The sequence below is a fragment of the Ascidiella aspersa genome, chromosome 3 (assembly GCF_963924565.1).
Source record: "Ascidiella aspersa chromosome 3, kaAscAspe10.2, whole genome shotgun sequence".
In the NCBI taxonomy this organism is placed as follows: domain Eukaryota; kingdom Metazoa; phylum Chordata; class Ascidiacea; order Phlebobranchia; family Ascidiidae; genus Ascidiella; species Ascidiella aspersa.
In genome coordinates this window covers 30,752,254-30,767,577 of record NC_139449.1, presented here as the reverse complement: position 1 = coordinate 30,767,577, position 15,324 = coordinate 30,752,254, and the positions used below count along the sequence as shown (strand labels likewise).

Here is a 15,324-nt window from a genome sequence, read left to right as displayed (position 1 = left end):
TGCTCGATGTGCAATGCTTTTATGGGAATTTGATAGCTGATTATTTTAGATAGCTTATAGTGAGACTGATAAACGAGGGGAATTTTGCTTGGTTCGTAGCAACTTGATTTCGAGGGCTATGCCCCTCAGGGCAATGACATTGCATTTTTCTCCCTGTAGCAGCCGGCCATACTGTCGTCGAGAATTTTCTTCTTTGGGTGGTTAAAAAAACATTAACCAACGGGATTTTTCAGCGCCTGCGGATGATTTCGGCGGCGGCTTTCTGAATTCATGTAATTCATGAGTGAAACTTGCAGGCATTCTATTTTGGTACTGATTCGGAATATTCCTAACTTATTTCTGTAAAAAGAAAAAAAATCCTGCCAGGTTGGCATGGCCGTTAAAAAAACAGTTTTGTTTGCGTGAAAACCCAATAATGAATTGCAGCCATTAATACTGATTCGGAATTTTCCTAATTTATTTCGGTAAAATGGAAAAAAATACCGACAGGTCGACATGGCCGTTAAAAAACAGTTTTGTTTGCGTGAAAACACAATAATAAATTGCAGCCCTTGTAGCGACCACATCTTTAAAAGTTAATATCAAACACCATTCACCAGTGTTGTAAACAAGCCTTTTTAAAACGACTTAAGATCAAGTCAAGTCAGTTATAAAGTAAATTAGGTCAAAGTCTAAACTTTTTGAATAAATAACAAGTCAAATCCCAGTTCAAGTCGTCAGTTGCCCAAGTCAAATCCAAGTCCGCGTCCAAGTCAAGTCGAAGTCAAGTCATAATTTGATCAAATTCAAGTCACGTCCTTGTTATAAAGCAGGGGTCGACAACCTTTTTTTTTAGTCGCGGACCAAAACCAAACTCAGAAATGTCTCTGCGGGCCGCACAAAATGTTAACTAATAATTGTGTTATTAACATGTTAGAAATGTGAATCAGGCGGGGCTCGGATCGTTTTTGCACTTGAAAACATGTTCAATTACATTTAAGGAGGCAGTAAAGTGTTGACGCAAAGCGCGAAAAAAAGCGTTTGTTTGGTTTAAAATTAGAGTTCACATGTCGTCATCCGTGCAACGAATGAAAAGTGTAATAAAACTACTTTGATGGAACGCGATAACATTCACAGGGAATTTATAGCTCAGTGTTTGTTAACCTTTTGGGTCAAAGTAGACCTGGCGAGCGAAGCGAGCGCGAATTTTTTTGTTGTATACGGGCATTTCTTTCAAATTTCTTGCAAGTTTTCATACATTGCCGAAAATGACAAATAAATAAAATGTTAAAAAATATATGTCCAATATTTTAGAATAAGTATGTTTTCCGTTTTTCCGCGACGCACTTGGCAACCTTCCACTGTGCAACGGTAATAAAGAGCTAATCTAGTTTAAAAGACCGCATCAAAACGTAAGCAAACTGGACGTAGAATGGACATTCGCGCGAAGCGCGAAAAATTTTCGCTCTTACGTAGTTAAAATAGTCAAAAAGTATGTGAAATAGACTCGTTTCTAATTTATCAAAGAGGCGGCGGGCCGGATGAATTTCATCGGCGGGCCGGATGCACCTTGTTATAAAGCATTAGTTGGAATTATTAAATTTGTACGATTATAAACTATAACTAAACTAAAAAACAAAACAAAAACGTAACATATAGCAAGCAAATTACTTTATGTGCAAAAATTAGGATAAATAGCTCAATTTTTATATTAAAAATGCTGGAAAACATTTCATCCCAAGTCATTTGTCCCAAAGACGAAGGTCAAGTCATTAGACCGAACGACTTAAGTCAAGTCAAGTCATTTTGACCAAAAGGTTTAAGTCAAGTCATTTGTAAAAGTAACTTATGTGATCTTAAGTCAATTAAGTCGCTGACTTTAAGTCATTACAACACTACCGTTCATTCAACTTTTACGAAGGTTTGACAATGTAATGAACGCTACTCAAACAATCGCTTGTATTGTGAAATTCTGATAAATATTCAAGTTTCCAGTCAACCCAAATGGCCATAAAAAAAACAAAAAAAAAAAACGCTAATTTATTCTAGTGTTTTTGACGGTTTTAATGGGTTCTTTACTGTGTAATGCACCTTGCATACTATGGCATGTTGCGTCGTATATACGCATAAATTTGGAGTGTCATTTCTGCCAAATTCCGCTATTTAAAAATATATCTTATTTAAAAACATGCGATTTTTTATGTGCTAATTAATGAGTCGCGTCTACTTTAAAATTAAATGTGGGCTATATTTGGATGCTCGAAAAGATCCGGTGTTAAAGATTAGTTGTTTTGTGACGTCACGTAATTACGTAATCTAAAAATGCCCCTAAAATACTAAAACCCTGGATCCACCTCTGACAATTATTTGGCAAAAATCTTGAAGCATGAAAACAAACAAAGCATAATTGCTTGCATATGCTGGAACAGAGTATTGGAGTAACTGTGTTTTGGGGCAAAGTAAAGCCATAACCGTCGTTTGTCACTGATTAATAGCAACGGTTTGTTTGGCTTGCCTTAAAAGGCAATTCCGTGTTTCGATGAGTAAGCATATTCTATGGCTATTGCACCACAACTAGCACAAAACAGGCTTCTAGTTGCCAGGCGTCGGATATTGAAAACTTTAGTTTATTTCACCAATCAAATTACCGAAAAATATCTTTTTGCAATTTTTCTATACGTAACCAAACAGGCTTCATAACGTCTATTAATATATAAAGGGTTGACCTTTCTTTCGTCTCGTGCCTTACCTCGTCAACCTAAAGAATGTTCTGTTATTTGTTTTATATAATTCGGCCATTCTTACGGTGTATAGCCTATAAAAGGCTTTTCGTAATCAACTAGGTCGAAATATTTTGCACAGTTTCACGTCGAAAAATCCAACGTAAACTTAATCGGATTGTTTAAGGGGCAATAGTTTGCGCAAATAATGCAAAACAAACAATTAATTTGTGTTTGTTTAGTAATTGGTAGACTTGGAAAAAACCCTAGGCCGACAATCATAACCTTTTTTGGCTAAATCGAACCTGCTAAAGCCACGCTGTCGTCGCTGGAGAATAGAGTTGTGTTTGGTTTTCCATATATGGCAACTCTGGCGCAGCGATGCTGCGTAAACATTGCCGCACAATTGCACCAAGCTAGCTTTAAAAGCAGATGGTTCTCAACCTAAAGGCTTTATTCAACGCTACATACGTGGATTGCCAAGTTACGATAAAATACATTTGTGAATATGTATACACCATTGGATCTCCTGTCTTTGGAAACTTGGGTCCTTCTAATAACTATCTTTCTTCTAATAAGGTAAGTTATAGGGAAACGTTTTGAAATTTTTAAGTTATGTGACCTGTTTTCAGCCAAACAATTTGGTATTTGAAAACCTTATGTTGCAAACTTTTTATTGGAAAGTTTCCTATTATTTTCACTTTGATAATATAAACGATATATATGTCACTATTAGCCTTAATTGAAAGACATAATGTAATAGGCTAGGATTATGCCCTGTACCACCGAAACCCTATAGAAATAAATTTGATGCTTTAAACCTCTTGCTGAAACATGAACATTAATTTTTAGGAAAATCTGTGTGGTATATTTGATTGCACATTCCGCTTATTAATGATAGTCGTTTTTACATTCAAAGGTATTACATCAATTCTTGTTTCTCTGTCCTAAAAAAACTCAATGTCCCTCATCATGAACCTTCAATAATGAAGTTCGGTAATGCCAGTGAGGACGCAGATAATATGGCACAGGTTGGTTTGTAATTGACATAAATGTGTCTATGCATGATTTAAAGAAAATAGAGGTAATTTATTTTCAAATGTAACAACCATGCAAGAAATGCATAAGAATTCTCGGAATATTTCTATGTTTACAAACATATATGTCAATAATATTAAATCTGATATAATATATATAATACTTTTAAATACACGTATGTCGCTAATGAATAAAGTAAGAAAACAAAAAACATTTATTGTTTCAATTCTTTTTAAAATTATTATTACTAAGTCTTAAACATAAAAAAACGAAACAGGATAACAATAAAAGGCGCTCGTCTAGAATCCTACCACAACGAACATTATTTGGGTTAGGGTGCCGGTTAGCGTTTGGGTTTGGGTGAGTCCAGTAATAGTGTTAAACAATATTACTTGACCTACCTACACCCAAACACTAACCGACACCCTAACCCACATATTATGCATTGCTTAATAATCATTTCAACGTTGTGGTAGGATTCTAGACCAGCGCCCAATGAAATGCACTTATACTCTGGTGCACTTCTGGACAAGATGTCACAATAAACGATGTACAAACAAAAGGACTAAAACACATTTTAACACCTTATCTCAGCGTATCGCAACCATTCACATGAACAAGTTTTACTTGTAGTTTTTAAATTTTATTTACTTGGTTAATTGCTTGTCTGCTTCAATTTTTTGGCACTAATCTGTGTTGGGAAATCTGTGTTTATTTGTTTTACGAAATCTGTGTTTATTTGTTTTACGAAATCTGTGTTTATTTGTTTTACACTCATGAAAATAAAGAATAGTGTGGCAAACTGTGGACCAATTTTTAATATTTCACCTTTATCATGTATTTGTGGGCCGTGTGATATCCGTACATTTGTTGTACTGTATTTTTAAAATCACATAAAAAACAATCACTCACTTACACCCTAACTTAAATTTAAGGGTGTTCCACAATTAAACAAAAAAATCGTGTGTTGTTAATATAAGTGACCTGAGAAGCTATGTGGTGTCACTGATTTTACGTTAAAAATATTTGCAGAAGCATAGGAGGATGCAACAAGGTGCAACTTACACTGGTTTCAAATATATATTTTGTTTTTTTGTAGTTTTTCGTGAAAGACCTTGAGAAGAAAAAAGAGTTTGGAAATGTTTTTGGGTGAGTCCCCATTACCTTTCTCAAATTTAACAAACAAAAACCTCCTAGAATGTTTCTAAGGTAAATCCTAATTTATTAGGATCAACATTGTAAAAAAATACAGGATTACAATGTTTTAATTTTGAGCTTATTTATAAATTAAGAACAACTTTGCCATATTGGCTGAGTGAGATCTTTTTAAGGGGGAAACAATTTTTTCAAATCTTCTTCCTTTAAAGTAACGGTGAGGTTAGGGTCAAATTTTTTCGGTAAATGCATAGAAAACTAAAACTAAGTAGTAAGCAATTCAATTATAAATCACAAACTGTTGATACAAAGATTTTTAAGAACCATATTAACCTAATTAAATATATATAAATGCTAGCTTTATTTCCAATTCTAGTAAACTTAACAATAAAACAACCATTTTGTGCAGATTATATGTTGGTCTGAACCCAAGAATGACGATTAGTGATCCAGAAATTTTGAAACATATTTACATAAAAGACTTTTCTCACTTTGTTGATCGACAGGTTAGTACATTACTATGCAAAGGAAATGGATCAAACTGGGATTGTGTAACGTTTTGAACTATACTTTGCTCCAGGTTGTTCCCTCGTGTGAAAAACATTTTTTCTAACAGAAAAATATTATTAAAAAAAGTTGATAAAGGTTGTTATTTATATGTCACTGTTGTATTTTGTCACTTCTGTATTCTGCTGCAAGCATCGCTTTTTATAGCCATATAAGAAACTAACTGTGTTAGAATTTAAGGTAATAATAAGGCCTGAAGGTTCTGTTTTAGTGTTTTGTTTGGGTATTTTCCAATATTATCATTTAATTCCAAGTGATGTTAATTTATATGTCATTTCTTTAATACTATGCAATATTTTGTTCAGGGCAACTTTAATAAGTTGAATGGTAAAATCATGAATAACGCCTTGCTTTCATTATCTGGAAGTCAGTGGAGACGTGTGAGGTAGGATTCTTTATTCATCATTATAAACAAATTTTTTAATTTGTTTGCATTATTAATACACTACTTTTTAATAATTTAATTTAAAAACGATGGTTTAAACCAATTTGATAGCTCTTTAATTTAAATTAGGTTTCCTTATTGGTAAACTGGCACTACCCACAAAAAATATGTTTTTTGCTATTAAACTTTTTTTTAAAAATGTCAAAAACTGTGAGTGATGTATCCTTGGATAACACTCTAACTAGTGTAGCATGAAAACAATATATATATACATTTTTTGGACTGTTGAAAATGCATTGCATAGATCAGTGCTTCTTAAACTTTTTTAGTTTTGTTCAACCTTAGCATCCATCTCCAGATTTCATTCACCCTTGTTTAATGATATGATAAAACTATCTCGTCTATATATAACTGCACAAAATGACTTGGGTTGTTTTGTTTTGATTTTTATTAAGATCGACTCAAGCTAAGTTTTACCAAATTGCAAATCTACCATTTCTTGAGTCCAGGAATATAAAGCTACAAAAGCACTAAACACAGTTACCAAATTTTTGTACCTAAACATCAAATAACAAACAAAACAAAAACACTAAAAAACAACAGCCCAGTAGTCGATTTACTGCAGAGCTATCATCCTTTTCTGACCGTTCACCCTTATTGACTCCTGCAAAAATTTTATTCACCCTGGGGTGAAGCATTCACCTGTTTCAGAAACACTGGCATAGATAACTAGGCTAGAATTGACATTTTGTAAGTGATTGGAATGTGGTATAACTTAAACACCCACTTTACTTAGTTGGATGGGAGACATCTGTCAGCTAAAAATAAGTGCTGCCCACTTAGATAACAAATATCCTTCTTGGGCTGCTTGCATTTTGCCTTTTGAGTTCGTTCCAAATTGCAAACTGCATAGTACACAGTTGTGAACTATTGAATGACGTATGGAAGTTTCCCTTGCTGGCGTTTTGCACATTATGTATTAATTTTTAATTCACAGAAATAAACTTAAAAAGTGATTATAAACAGTTTTACCTAGCCATAGTACATTTTTTTTTATTTTGATGTTTTCCTATTTTCACTGGTATTTATGCGAAATATGGTGCAACCATAGAAACAGTGTAACACCGACATTCTCCACATCACACATTAAGGAGATGTTTGGCCATATAAAGAACAGTGTTGATGCAATGATCGCAAATCTCGACAAAGCTGTACAAGAGAAAGATGGAAAGTTTGACACCAAGGAGTAAGTCTGAATTAAAAAGAAATAATTTTATTTGACCCAAAAAACCATAAAATATTTTACTTTAATTGTGAAATATAAATTAGTTGCACCAGTTTACCAAATTGTAGCTTCAAAAAGTACCAATTTGGAAAAAGTTATTTTTAGTACAATAGTAATTAACTTTCACTTTATTGCCATTCTGATTGCACTGTCAAAGGTTACTGAAAATGATTGTTTGTTTGTTATTTTAGTTTGTTTGGAAAATTTTCGCTTGATGCTGTTTGCTCCGCTGCCTTTGGTGTGAATGTCAATAGCCAGGTTAGTCAATTCTGTAGTTCATAGTGTTTTTTATAATTTTTATTCTTTGAATTGTTTGTTCTAGTACAGTGGTTCTCAGCCCCCCTTAAAATAGGTTTAGAACAAAAAGCAAAACGTGTTTCAAAACAGATTATTTCTTTAGCCGTGCATTAGTGAGATACTAGCTGCTGAACAATAAATTTTCATTCCTTCCCAATTCCTTCCCAAGACATTATTTCTTTAAAATTAAGTATAGTGACAAATGAAACTAAATTCTTCAGTAAATCTAACTTTTTAAACTGGTCTGTGGCCCACTAAAATGTTCCCATGGCCCACCAGTGAACCATGGCCCACTGGTTGAGAACCGCTGTTCTAGTACCACATGTTAACTACAAACGAACTTACTTTAAATTTGCGATGGTTTTGTAATGTTTATTTATGTCAATTTGTCTTTTGTCATACTGGTAAAGTTAGCTGGACACCATTACCTGCTGAATTTTAGCTTAGCTATTTTATCATAAAAGATTAATATATTTATATCATGTATTATAGGATTCTGATGGCGAAGGAAGTAAACTTGTTGAAATGTCAAAAGAAATTTTTAATAATCAAATCCTTCAAAACCGTCTTGTTATGCTCTTGTGTAAGTCTTCCAATTGTTAGCTTGATTGCCTCTGAACTGTCTTTTTTATTGCCAAGTTGTGAAATTTAGTAAATAATTATGGGAAACAATGTTTTAATGTTAGGACTAAGATTCTTGAACTCTCTGAACACATTTTTTTATTTGTTTATTAAGTGTGTTATGTGAAAAATAAATACTTTATCGTAAACGCAACCATAGGGAATTAGGCAACTTCAAATTTAACCGTAAATATCTCCGAAAGTATGTCAGATACTAGGGTGAAATTTCCACAAATAAATCATACTACCATAACCTATCCAGCAATTACTTTTTTACAATAGTTGATATAATACCACCAAAAATCATTTTGTTCATAGTGTTTACATTTTACTAGTATTAATATGTTGCCGCTTTATTTGTGCAGTTATTGCCTAAAACATTTTGCTACATTTTTATTTTTCCAGTGATTTTTCCATCACTAGAGAAGATTGTGGAGCGGTTCAACTACAGTTTTTACCCCAAAGGAACACTGGAATATTTTGTCTCGCTCACCAATGCGATCCGGGAGAAAGTGAAATCTCAAAAGGAAACGGTAGCTAACTTTATTTTACTCAACAAATATTCGTTTACTTTAAAATAAAAACGCACTTCAGCTCAAATTCCTTGGCCATCATTTAAAAATCAATTCCAATGAAGGGAATTTTTTTTTGTCAGCTTAAATGTTCAATAATGTTTTTTTTCAGCGAAGGGATATGATGACTTCGATGATGAAAGTCGAAATTTCTGAAGAAGAAGCAAAGTCTGAAGATGCCAAAGGTGAGTAATTTTTCTATACCAGGGTTTTTCGACTTGCCCCCTAAAAAGCCACGAGATTATAAGTTATATTTTTGAAAACGTGACAGGGGCAAGTTTTAAGTCTATGAGGCCAACCACCCACCAAAAGGTTGGGAACCACTGATCTATAGCTTATGTGTATTGCAAACTCTAAAATTTACCAACGCAAACGTTGATACTCTGAAATGCTTGTAAGTGAGATCGCAGTTTTTAAATTAATTGATGCCAACTCTCAGCATGTGCAAGAAATTGTTTGTTTTTTTGTTTTGGGGCTTACAAGTGATTTTTCTTGGCAACGAATAATTTGAGTAAAATTTATCAAGTCTTTCCACAAGGCGTTTTACACCTAGCCCTGCAGTTATGAAAAAAAAGTAAAAAACAACAACAAATGACTTAGTAGCTACCAGAAATAAGTCTTAAAACGCGAAACCGAAACATGTTTTCTTCAAAGGCCTAACCCAGATCGAAATCACAGCCAACAGCGTGGTTATGATTCTTGCCGGATACGACACTGCTTCCAGCACGATCACGTTTTTAGCTTACAACTTGGCCACGCACAAAGACGTGCAGGAAAGGCTTAGAAGGGAAGTGGATGAGGCGGTCGAAAAGCACGTAAGTCACATATTGCGTGTGGTTCAATCCGGTTTAACCACTCTTTGTTGTTAGACGCGGAAAATAAATTAAACAGCATTTTACAGAATAACTAACTTTACCCGGTACTTGCCACCTGTTGTTTGACTCGTATTGCTATTTGCGGTACCTATAGGTTAGTGAATCTTACACATTTCGGTGTAGTAACCCTTAAGAGTGAAAAGATTTGAATTACCTTACTTTTCAACTTAACAAATATATATATACATATATATATATATACTTTAATCTGCGATCTATTAAAAGTGTTCGGAAACCGAGAAATTGTGAAAAAGGTCGCACGGTCGGCAACCTTTTTCTAGTCGCGGGCCAAAACCAATCTCAGAAAGGTCTCTGCGGGCCGCACAAAATATTAACTCAGAATTGTGTTATTAAAATTTTAGAATAACGTTTAATCAGGCGGTCCTCGGATCTTGTTTTCCACCTAAAAACGTGTTTAATTACATTTAAGGAGGCAGGAAAGTGTTTGCGCAAAGCGCGAAAAAAAACGTTTGTTTGGTTTAAAATTCGAGTTGACACGTCGTCATCAATACTACTAATAACAAGTGAAATACAACTACTGAGGAAACGCGATAACCTTAATAGTATATCTAGTTGGGTCTAGTTGGGATTAACCTTTTTATGTCCGGGCGCAACTGGCGAGCGAAGCGAGCGCGATTTTTTTGGTAACTGGCATTTCTTATAAATTTTTCGCAAGTTTTTATTACATTGCCGAAAATAAAAAAAAATAAAAAAAGGTCAAAAAATATATGTACACACATCGCAACGGTAAAAAAGCGCTAATCTAATTCAAAAGACACCATCAAAACGTAAACAAACAAGACGTAGAAAGCCCATTCGCGCGAAAATTTACCGCACTTACGTAGTTAAAGAGTGTATAGTTTGTCAAAGAGGCGGCGGGCCGGATGAAATACATGAGCGGGCCGGTGTAAACCATAATGGTGGTTTAGAATAGGTCGAATATCATACACCCACGGTTTGTAGGTGGGTTAGTTACATGACACCCCCATGATATGAGACACCCCTACGAGTTGATGCTGTATTTGCCCTAATTCCGTTACGTCGATGGGTGTAATGGGTGGAGGTTTATTTGGTTAAGCTTCGTTTCGGGACTCGACTTTATTTTCCAGGCTTGGTCGGACTTTGGCTATGGTAATTCGATTCCGCAACCCTGGCGTGTGTATTTCGTTTTTTTCCTAATTTGACAACTTTTATTGAAGTCTGCCTGTTGCTGAGGCAAGCTTTTGACGCGTGTTTTTCGTCTGCAGGGTGATCTCACATACGAAGCGTTAAACGGACTCAAGTACGTCACACAGTGCATCAACGAATCGTTGAGGCTTTACCCTCCCACTCCGAGGTGAGCGGTCTGTTTGCTTATCAGTGTTGTAACTTAATTGTCGCATTCACTTCAAACCAAACCGTACTTCTTTTTACCGCTGTTGTTTTGTGACACTACCTCATTCTCTCGACAAGGATATCCGGCTACTAATAAACCGACTTTGCAAGTTGGCATAGCGTTACTGGGCTATGACGTAAGGCGACCAGTGTTTCAATTACATTACAATTGCAATTGGATTAAAAACTGTAGTTAATTACATCAATTACAATTACAAAATTGCAGTTTACTAAGTTTTCTATTGCTGCTTAAATATGGAAAACGGTTTGTCTCATCGCTTCCCAAAGAAAATAAACAACGTGGAACATTATAAAATCTTCAATTTTCTTAATATCAATGTATTGAGCCAAAATTTTAGCAAATTACAATTAAAATTTGAATTACACAAATTGAAAATGCCTCCATTACATTACACTTACATTAAAAACTGTAATTAATTACATCATTTACAATTGTTCTAATTCTGGTCCCAAAATCGCACAAAAAAAACGGTCGTTTGCTTTCTTTTCGGTAGGAACTCTCGCTACTGCAACAAGGACATCACCATCAACGGACTCACGATACCCAAGGGCATGACGGTCGACGTTCCGGTGTACGGGATGACACGTGACGAGGAATACTGGGACGAACCACTCAAATACAATCCAGACAGGTTGGCCCTTTTTCTTTTATTTATTATTTTTCATTTATTGCGGTACAATGCGCACAACGGTGGTCTAATTGACATTTACAGAAGCTTTTAATTGTCTAAATTGGGAAAACAACTTTTTAATGATTTACATTTTGACGGCAATTTTCTGATTTGTTAACTTAGATTCCCCTCAGTTTCCACAAATACAAAATTACAAAAATCTATTAAATAGACGACTAGATGCAAGCGTTGAACATTTTTGCAATAGTAATCCGTATACTATAGTGCCTAATGCGTGTTGAAAAAATAATAATATTATCATTTTTGTTGTTATTATTAGGAACAATGCCTGTTCCAAATCTGCCAGTTTTTTTCTTTATCTTTTATCCATGTCGTAAGATCAAAAAAAACTAAAAAGGGTAAAAAAACGTGAAAATACAAAATTTGTTTTTTCTTTGTGTTTGCAGTTTGTAAGCAGAGCTGATAATGCCGTTGTTTTCATGGTTTGTTTTTTTACGTTCGATGCTTTTTACCTTTCGTGGTTCTTTTTGGATTCCTAGTTGGTGATCACGACTCTTTTTCAATGTGCTACACTCCTTTCAAATTAACAAATAAAAATACTTTTTTTTCACTGAATAATAACCCTTCCATCTAGAATGGAGGACATGAGCAAGATTGACCCGATGGTATTCCAACCGTTCGGTGCCGGGCCTCGCAACTGCGTTGGAATGAGATTCGCCCTGATCGAAGTGAAGATGGCCATCTGCAAGATTGTTCAGAAGTTTGAGATCGACGTCGCCGACGACACGCCGGTGAGTAGAGCAGGTTTTTTGTACTGTAATTTATTTCTTTTCTCAGTTAAATGTAAAATTAGCTCATTTTTTTGGATTATGTTGGCGAGGTGAATTTAAACCAAGCAAAACAAAAAAACAAACTAAACAATATAAATTTGCGTTGGACCGTTACTGCAAAGCATCTATACGTACGCTCTGACTGCCTTAGGGCTTGCGGTAGCCAAGTACGTTCACAGACAATATTACAAAAAAAAATGCAAAGCAATGCACACGCAAAATATAAAACATATTTAGTAAGTTCAAGTTTTTAACCTGGGTCCATTGTATTCATAAACGGGTTTGCAACTAGAATGCAATCTTATGGCGTAGGGGTTGTTAAACTTTTCTTAATTTGCACCCCTAAATAAAATTCATGAAATTTTTAAATATGACGTCATATATTGACGTCATTAAAAAAGTAGAATCGGGTGTTTACACAAATAAACCCGAAGTGTAGTCTAAATACAATCAAGGGGCAAAATCTTACAAAATCCTCTGAAAAGGTGCCAAGCGTTTTATTCAATTAAACCCTTAAAAAAAAATATTTTTAATTTTCAAATTAAACACTAAGATTTAATTAAGGCCTTTCTGGACGCCCTAAAACTAATCTTCGTACACCAGAGTTGTCCACGGAATCCATCCAGGGAAAGTTTAGCCTGGAATACGTTAATTAAAATTTTCTGGCATTTTTTGCGTAACTACGTGACGTTGCAAATAAAATATGAAAAGTTATTACGGTAATCTTCATCGAGATAATTTTAATTAATGAGCAGAGGGCACGGGTGACGAAGCTCTTTGTAAGGTGGTGAAGATATACTTTAAAACACAATGCTGTCCCAGCTGCCGTAATAGTTTAAATAAACATTAACGTTTTTTAGTAAAAACAAAAAAACAGTTTCAATTTATCGATTGTTCTGGCTTTTATTTTTCTATTTTCGTTGTATTTGACTTGCTTCGCTGAGTGTTTGACAATCAGATACGTTAAATATTACATGCGATTTTCAGGCACCGCCGTTGGAGCTCATCTTCGTTTCCAGCATGCGGCCCAAGGTCGAAGTTCTTAACCTGAAGGTCACCCCACGTGCTTAGGCGGTTACCAGCTGCAAAGTCCGCTTTAAGATGATTTGGAGTTGTAAAGAGACAACTGTTTCGATCAACACTTAAGTGCATTTAATCAATCTTGTTCCACAACATTTGAGCTTACTGGACACGCTATTTTTGCACGCAGAATTTCACCTATTTGTAGTTGTGTACGCTAATCAGTGAATACAGGGTTGTCTCAAAGTCTTTGAGTCTTTGAAAGTCTTTAAATGTATTTGAATTAATTTGCGTATTAGAAAGTCTTTCAAAAAACCAATGTCTCTCCAAAAGTCTTTAAAGTTATTTTATGCCGAACTTGAATTGTTTTTTTTTAGAAAATGCTGTTTTAAAAACTATTTTAAACTATTTGTTATCGAGTTGACCGTGGCATTTGTTCATTCTGTTTATTTTTTAAATTATATTCAAAAAACGCCGAGCGGACTAATTTTTTTGGTGTACATAAACTGAAAGGTCACTGTACAATGTACATATTATGTAAGCACTTGAATCTCTCTATATGACAAACAATATGCACTTCTTTTTACCGGCACAACCTAGAACTGTCGTTTAGTTTGTAATTCCACCTTGTTCCATAGGCTTCAAATAAGTACAAGAAGAGATTTTTGCATGGTTTTGTTTACTCTACACAGTCTACAGGTAACTGGGTAATAAAATATTAACTTCACGGCGTTTTCAATCTTTGACGAGACACTTGGCTTAAACATATGTTCATTGTGTATGCGTATCCTGTGATTGATTCTTTCACCTGTGATTTATCGCCATATCATGTGTAATTTTTTCCACCTTTTCCAATCAGCTGTGAATCACTCGCTGTGTCAGACTATTTAAGATGCAATTTTATGAATCGTTATAAGTTGGTGTACCCATTTTCCACTTTGAATGTTCTGCATTTTCCAGGGATAACCTATTCTGGCGGCGTTACCACAGTCGCAATAAGAATAATGTTTAGGGTGTGAATGTATACGCATGCGTAAAAAACGGCACCACTAAATCAGAAACTTTTACTTTGATTGTTCAGCTTACACTTACACCACCAATCATGTAAATTAAATGCTGCGCACGTTGTCGTCTATTTTTCAACCTTTAATTATATGAAGTCCAAAACAAAGTTACTGAACTTGACATTAAGTATTTTATGAGCCGTTATGTGTCATTGCTAATGAATAAATGCACTTGCAATGTTTATTTATATGTGCAAGGGTTACACTGAATGTCAAAATACTAAAATCCTGGATCTACACCTGATATTTACTGTTGCAGAAAAGTTGGAGCATAAATAGAAACAAAACTTGCTTGCATGTGCTGGAACAAAATATTGTAGTTACAGTGTTTCGGGGCAAAAGTAAGACATGGCATAACCGTTTTTGTAACTGATTAATAGCAACGGTTTGTGTGGCTTTCCTTAAAAGGCAATTCGGTGTTTCGATGAGTAAGCAGCATGTGTTACGACTGTTGCACCACAACTAGAAAAGAATAGGCTTCTAGTTTGCAAAGCGTAATTCGGATATCGAAGCCGTTTTTACGTATCTTTTTGACGGAGTTTATTCACGTATCAAATTGAATATTTACCAAAAAACACTTTTCGTCATGTTTTTCTATACGTAATCAAACAGGCTTCATAACCTCTATTAATGTATAACACGCTGAACCCTGTTTCGTCCCTTACCCATCATCGCCAATCTAATGAATAGTCGATAAATTTTTTCCTTACTTACGGTGTTGTGTAGCCGATAAAAGGCTTTTCCTAATCAAGCAAAAGATCGAATATTTTGTACAGATTCACATCGAAAAACTTATTCGAACCTAGTCGGATTGTTTAAGGTAAAGTGAGCTGCGCAAATAATGCAGAACAAACATTAATTTATGTTGGAAAAACCCAAAGCCTGATAA

General features: G+C 34.8%; 1 protein-coding gene across 2 annotated transcripts; it reads left to right on the top strand.

Annotated features, from left to right (window-relative positions):
• The first annotated feature begins 3,165 nt into the window (after positions 1 to 3,165).
• On the top strand, positions 3,166 to 14,611 carry LOC146161557 (cytochrome P450 3A41-like). 2 transcript variants are annotated; one of them, XM_083384084.1, is made up of 15 exons: positions 3,166 to 3,278; positions 3,619 to 3,730; positions 4,837 to 4,886; positions 5,302 to 5,398; positions 5,765 to 5,844; positions 6,956 to 7,090; positions 7,321 to 7,387; positions 7,919 to 8,009; positions 8,453 to 8,580; positions 8,732 to 8,804; positions 9,274 to 9,434; positions 10,742 to 10,830; positions 11,384 to 11,521; positions 12,156 to 12,312; positions 13,339 to 14,611. In XM_083384084.1, exons 1-15 carry the CDS (start codon positions 3,208 to 3,210, stop codon positions 13,420 to 13,422), a joined length of 1,533 nt encoding a protein of 510 aa, XP_083240210.1. In that variant the 5' UTR covers positions 3,166 to 3,207; the 3' UTR covers positions 13,423 to 14,611. The 2 variants fall into 2 exon arrangements, with proteins under 2 accessions (XP_083240210.1, XP_083240211.1); XM_083384085.1 differs by lacking the exons at positions 3,166 to 3,278; positions 3,619 to 3,730 and having other exon boundaries at positions 4,837 to 4,946.
• The last annotated feature ends 713 nt before the right edge of the window (positions 14,612 to 15,324 follow it).

Coding starts and splice junctions, on each gene's coding strand:
- LOC146161557 (XM_083384084.1), top strand. CDS start 3,208: ATGTATACACCATTGGATCTCCTGTCTTTGGAAACTTGGGTCCTTCTA. Junction 5,399..5,764: donor CTCACTTTGTTGATCGACAG/GTTAGTACATTA, acceptor TATTTTGTTCAG/GGCAACTTTAATAAGTTGAA. Junction 8,805..9,273: donor AAAGTCTGAAGATGCCAAAG/GTGAGTAATTTT, acceptor TTTTCTTCAAAG/GCCTAACCCAGATCGAAATC.